The sequence below is a fragment of the Gobio gobio genome, assembly GCF_949357685.1.
Source record: "Gobio gobio genome assembly, chromosome: 17".
Taxonomy (NCBI): domain Eukaryota; kingdom Metazoa; phylum Chordata; class Actinopteri; order Cypriniformes; family Gobionidae; genus Gobio; species Gobio gobio.
The window spans coordinates 28,137,831-28,144,533 of record NC_137110.1 but is presented as its reverse complement, the minus strand read 5'-3'; the positions used below and the strand labels follow the sequence as shown (position 1 = coordinate 28,144,533).

The 6,703-nt window shown below is 34.3% G+C and overlaps 1 protein-coding gene across 1 annotated transcript; it reads right to left on the bottom strand.

The window, feature by feature from the left end:
- Positions 1 to 757: 757 nt before the first annotated feature.
- LOC307140597 (uncharacterized protein) lies at positions 758 to 4,728 on the bottom strand. Its single transcript, XM_079840207.1, has 4 exons — positions 4,628 to 4,728; positions 4,013 to 4,369; positions 2,195 to 2,301; positions 758 to 1,749 (listed from the first exon to the last, which is right to left on the bottom strand). Exons 1-4 carry the CDS (start codon positions 4,680 to 4,682, stop codon positions 1,573 to 1,575), a joined length of 696 nt encoding a protein of 231 aa, XP_079696333.1. The 5' UTR covers positions 4,683 to 4,728; the 3' UTR covers positions 758 to 1,572.
- Positions 4,729 to 6,703: the final 1,975 nt, after the last annotated feature.

Below are 6,703 nucleotides of genomic sequence, written 5' to 3'. Positions count from 1 at the left end.
ATGTTTCTTAAATGTAATATCTTATCATCCTCATCTGACTTGCAACTTGTGACATGCAGCCATTCAGTTTCTCATTCTCACACAAGTTTTAAGTTACAACACAGTGATCCATTTTTCTTTCTATTTCCTTTTCTTAAAGTTTCTTTGTGTGCTACATCTGTCAGTCTGAAATTGTCATCTTTCTTCATCTTTCATCTTCGATTGAGTTTTATAACATTTTAGTGTCAAGCTTTTCTTCATTTCCTTTTAATAACACTGATTGTGTATCCCACATTTGTTCTTGTAATTTTTTTATATCTATTTGAATTATTTGGTTTGTCACTTTTCAGGCATCATTGTCCACTAAACTTGTTTCAGTTCAGTTTTAGCTCGGTTTTTAGCTCCACAGAATGTTACTAAATGTTTTATTTGTATTCATCTTAAGTTGCAGCCACATAACTGTATAAATAGTATAGCTATAAATGCAAGCAACTAAACATTAATTTAACCCATTTCTTTTTTCTCTTTCAGGCATATTACCCATGCTGACCTGAAGAGCTCTACATTTTGGCTCAGAGCGAGTGTTGGAGCCACGGTCTGTGCTGTTCTTGGCTTTGCCATGTACAGAGTCCTCCTCAGATCTCGATGAGGAGAGCCTAAAACTTCCTGTCTGCCCTAGCTATCTCCCATTTACAGAAGAATCAATAGAAACAGGAATATTTTGTTTTTAAAAAAGAAAGCATAAAGCAACATAGCTGTTATATTTCTATTTCTATTTAATTATTGTCTTATGTACATTCCCACATCTTGAGACTATTTGAGACAGAAAACTAGAATGTTTTTCTTTGAACATGATACAAGCAAACTGTAAATATGTACATGAGAGAGAATATTTATTTGTTGCCATGTGAATAAAACATTTAGCATTCATATTTAAAGCAGGCAAATGCAACACTTTTGTCTCAAATTGTCAGATAGACTATTAGCGGTCTATGGTCCACTGTTTTTCAACCAAAACCAACCAAGTGGCAGCTAAGAACGGAAGCCATGTTGTCTGCCAGTCTAATGTGAAACACTCAATCGTCTAGACTTTATTTGCATGCTTTAATATTTTACATGTCTGAACAATGATGTGAAAGTCTCATCAAATGGATTTTTCCCCCAACCTTTCAATAAACAGGTCCTGCAACAGTGTATTTTGTGATACAGCAAAAATTGTACATAGTGAATGTGCAGACAAAGGGAAACTACAATTCTGTTCTTATTCAGTTCCTCAAAAGGGATAAAAACAAAAACAGCAAATAAAGATATCGGCAGTGAGTACTTAAGAAATACAAAATACTTTTTATCATTATATATCAATTTTGTACTATAGACAAAAAGGCAATACATTTCTGTATAAAAAGGATGCAAGCTGACATTCTGTTTTTGTAGCAATAAAATTACATGTCTTAAAGTACCTTTTAACAAAGAGATATAGATGAGAGATGAAAAGACCAATGTTATGTTATCAAACAACTTTTAAAGCTGATAGTCAGCTGAAAGTAATGACTTGTGTGCTGGAGCGTCATCATGAACATCAACATTTCTTATTCAATTTACATAGTGGTTTTCGTTGCTGAATAAGGTGGCCACGGAGCTGTTTGCTTCCTCCAGTTTTGCAATATCAGTCTGACAGCCTGTGGGTTTTCTTTTGGCTGGCCGCACCCCAGTCATCTCCTCATAAACAGGAACTACAGGCTGTGGCTTTCTACGGTTGGGCCATTTACACTATGTGAGAAGAAATCGGTAGAAGGGAGGGTTTAACTGAAACTGAATATATAGTAGGGCGTAAACCATATATGGTCAGAAAGATACCACCTTTAAACCACATTTGCTGGCAAATCGCTGTCAACAGTTTAAGGATTTTTTTTTTGATTTTTGATTTTGTTGAACCAATATAACAATAAAACAATATATTGTAAAATAAAGTTGCAATGAAATGTTCACATGAGATTATTACTAAATAGTTACTTTAATAGTTTTTTATTATTTTAATATAATCATTGACATAATAGGGATCACTTTTTTGAGGAGGAAAAAATGTCTATGGACCTATCTATGTTCAGTAAATAGCAGACATCTTGACTATAATTATAGGAGCATTTCATTTAATGTCAAGGTGGCACAGCTTACCCCACTCTCCCCTGTACATTGGATTTATAAACAAACTTACACAGTAAACTGTAGCGAGAGTGAAAACCAGAACACCCAGCAGACATGCTGCTCCAGAGATCACATACAGCAATGGCAGGTAACTTGAACAATTACAAGGCTCACGAGCTGCAAAGTCACAACAAACACAACCACAATAAAGGGAAATAATGCATTGCATTTCCACAGCTCTCATGGTTACTTTCATTTTATTTTAGATACACTGCTGATTTTGTAAAGTAATCTGCCATCAATTAATTGATGTTGTGTATATATATATATATATATATATATATATATATATATATATATATATATATATATATATATATATATTTTTTTTTTTTTTTTTTTTGCAACCACATGATTCCCATATTTGACCTGTATCAAAGATAATTCAGTCAATAAGAAATAGGCTGAACACATGTGAAGTGGGTTATTTAATAGCATTTATTATGCTATTACTATTCGTTCATACTAAACTATTATGGAATTATTGTAGCCATTTGTATCATATACACAAAAAAACTTTTGTTAGTGTTTGAAAATGGACAAACCCAGCAATTGGGTTGTTTTAACCCAGCGGTTGGGTTAAATGTTTGCTTGTAACAACCCAATTGCTGGGTTTGTCCATTTTCAACCCAACTTGGGTTGTTTTTAACCCAGCATTTTTAGAGTGTAAGTATAAACACTAACTGCCCACGTTTTTTAATTTTCAGTCTTCTGAGGTTCTGTAACCATCTGCAAATAAAAAAGAACATTACACAACAGTAAATGTCCTCTAATTTGATTGGTAATGCAGTGTGCAATAGTGCTGCTAAACATTTGGCATATTACTGTATAACTTAAGTTTGCAGACTTTACAGGCCACAATATAAGAATAGTGAATGGGGCCTCATTTATAAAACGTGTGTACGCACATATTTGAACTGAGAGTGTGTGTGCTAAAATCCTAGCCAAAGTGCAGATTTATAAAACGGTCTTAGACGTGGAAAAATGCTTTAGTGCCACGTCAGGGTCAAAGCAGAGGTATTTTTCCTTATGACAGAGGGTCAGTGTACTGCAGGAAGGCCTGTTTGGAAATCTAAGAAATTACCACCCGCTCGCCATTCTCTTTTAAAGCATTGGACGTTTTTATTTGTTAATGACATTAAATAGTCGCCGTTTACAATGCGGAGATCTGAAACCATTCGTCTGCACACAATTTCAAGATCATTTTGCGATTTATAGATTTCACATCTGGAAGAGAGGCGTATGCACGTTTTTTAGGCCTACGTTTGTTGTCTGAATCACACGTAAGGACATTTGAGAAATGGTCGTAAGATCTGCTGTGCTAATATTTAGTAAAACAGCACTCTTGCTGTGGCTCAAAGATCTTTTTTGGAAATTATGAACCATGTAATGTTGAAATGTATTGTGGTTTCTGCTTGAACTTATGAGTAATTTGAGACTTTCTCTGCTTGACTGCATCAGATTTTTTTGTTGTAGATTTGATGGATTTGACCGTTTCAAAATGTTTAAATCCAGTTTAACATGACCAGCATGTTGACTGAAAGATTCGGATAGTATTATACGAATGCACTGAAAAATAACAGTAATCAATCTGTTCCTGTTGAGGTATTAATTGATTATCCTACATTTGTATCCAAAAATATGCACAGAGTTAAATATTAACAGTTGAAAATGACATGCATCTGTATGATTTTGGTGTGTTAAGGTAATGGTATTGAATGCAAGATTAACCTATTTCGGCTATCCACTGTTTTTGGAGGGGACATAGACCTGGATCTAGACTGTTTCATGATACATATTTGAAGTAATATAAATAAAGGTCACCTACATAAGTCTTCGACGTAGATGAAGAACTCCGTCTTGCCAGGGATATTATGAAAGATTGATGAAAGATTTTCATAGTGGAATACACAGAGGTACACGTCTATGTCCCGACCCTGCAGGTTTGAGATTGTCAGATGTACTGTGTGGTTGTCAAACGCATCACGTACAGTGATGCGACCCTTGTCCTCAGGATTTTTGATAAATGGTGTGTGTCCGTAAGAAAGATACAGTACTTCTCTGGACTGCAGCAACCTGCGTTTCAGTGAAAAGGCAAATGGTTTGTCCTCCTTACTTGCCGATTCACAGGAAATGTCAATGGATGAATTTCTTACTCTGTGGATATAAATGATACCTCCATGTGCTGAGGTGAAATGGCTAAAGTTAGTAACATTTTTATTGATAAATCACATGTATCGCAAAATTAATGCAAGTTTCACACACTAAAAGAACTGCTTTACACTGCTAACATCAAGTCTTAAGAGAACACTTTTGTTAAACTTTAAATAAACTTTAGTTAAGCTGCTGAACATTTTATGTAACAATCAATTAGTCAGTGTTCAAATTATCATAAAAAAAACTATGACAAAAAGGTTAGAAACAGTATGAAATATTAACTTACCATTTACAGAAGGGGTGACAAAAAACAAGAGAATAACATGAGCATACTTCAACATTATGGAAGAGGAACTAGTGACAGTGGTAAGAAAGCCAGAAACATCTGAGTGTAACAAATAAATAATTTCAGATGTTGTGTTTTGACTCCACCTTGAAGGGGTGTGGGGTTTGGGTGCCTTTTAAGATCAAGAGGAAAAGGAAACCAGTGGTTTGTCAAGATGGTTTGTCAACTTCGGTTCATCATTGTGAAAATTTACAGATTTTTGCATATAGAGTCATCTTTGTATTTTGTTAAATAACTCAAGAGTGTAATATGTATGATAATAATATGTATACATGGGACCATAAACATAAAAGTACAAATCAATATGTCCATTGGTAAATCAAAATTACACAAATTAAATTGACTGCTTCATTGAAATCTAAAAAGAAAGAGATATGCAGACTCAGCTCTTTTCCCTGCAACTAAATGAATTTGTTTGAATAAAACTGACCATTTACTTTTTCAATGACGAGAACTTTTTTCAGTGCTCATTCACATCACAGAACCACGTTCAAAAAATTATTCTAGCTGTTTGCTCAGTCTATTTAAATAAAACATGTTGAAACAACACAAATATTTAGTTTTTTACTTAATTGTCATGTACACTCAATTGTATTACGTTAAATTAAATTAAATGTGTAAAATGTGATGTTAACATAAACCATTTGTGTTGGGACTACACTATTAATTTCTGTTGCATTGACTGAAACTGGGCAGTAGATTTCTAGTTTCCAGGATGCTTTGCATATAGGGGATGGATAAGGAGAGTAAATGTTGAAAATAAGTGCTGTTTAATGTGATTTTTAGTAAAGGTTAACGTTTGATGTTCAGTTATATTATTACTTAAAGAGTAGACCGTGCGGTTTAGGCTGTGGGTGGCTACATCAAATAAGTCTATGATGTTCCCAATGAGCTGTAACTGTATTAACGCCATTAACGATTTTTTTTACTTGATCATTACTTGCATGCTACACTTGGCATGTGAACAAATGTTGTGTTGTCTATTAGTTTTTATAAAAATAAAATGATTTAGTTTGAGTGTCAGCACATCATTTATACAGTCTATATATAGTCATCAGTTCTACCCCTTGCAATCAATTGATCATGGAACATGTACACTGATAAAAATGAATCTTTGAGGCTGTAAGTGTAACACAAAAAAAGAACTTTGTTTGTTACTTTAATTAAATAATTTGAGTAGCTCACTTAATTTGGATTTATAGCCAAAACATATTTTGTATAATTATATATTGCACTTTTTATCCTGAGTAATCTAGACAAGGCTTTGTCGACGAACATTTCCTACATACTATTTAAGTTACATTTACTTAAAATATTTACTGCTGGATTTGGCTGATGCAATGAACCGTTTTCACATGGTGACAACGCATTTTTCTATATTACAACATAAATCTAGCAATTTCTCTCATATTTCATATTTTAGGGTAATTTTATAACATCATCAGACGTGACCGTTGTTGTTTCAAGCATGTTTGCTGCCTGATCAATATATATTCAAATGAACATTTTGTCACAACTTGTGTACAATCTATTTACTGGGGGAGATTTCTAGTTCCCTGAATGCTTTGCGTGAGATTTAATTGGAAGAGAAAATGTTGAATTTATTTATCTTCATGTGTTTTTAAGCACGATGAATGAAGTAGACTGCTTGTTATTATTGTCTAATGTTCTAGGGATTGTAAGTTGTAAGTTGGGATTTAGAAACGTTTTTGTCATGTTGGAGTTTTGGCGGTTACCGTCATGGTGACGAGTGGAGCCTGATGTTAGGCTGACGACAGCAGTGCATCATGGGAATTGCTTTCCTTAATGAGCAACCATTTAGTGGTTCATCTCTACTGCATACTGCTTTTTGCATACAGTGAAATAGAACTAACGCATGTTGTAAGCCTGTTACACACTAAGCTGACGGTTGGCCGCTGGGCAAGTTTTCTCGATGTGTTCTGCACTGTCGGCTGACATAGGTCCTTATCGGCTATTTTTCAGCCGATTAGACATGTTGAATCGGCGTCGGCGCTT

Bases quoted from the DNA above. Each gene is read 5' to 3' on its own strand.
- LOC307140597 (XM_079840207.1), bottom strand. From the start codon at position 4,682: ATGTTGAAGTATGCTCATGTTATTCTCTTGTTTTTTGTCACCCCTTCT. The intron at 2,302-4,012 runs GTAGGTGACCTT...GTGACTTTGCAG, and splicing joins CATCTACGTCGAAGACTTAT to CTCGTGAGCCTTGTAATTGT. The intron at 1,750-2,194 runs GTAAGTTTGTTT...CTTCTCACATAG, and splicing joins CTCTCGCTACAGTTTACTGT to TGTAAATGGCCCAACCGTAG.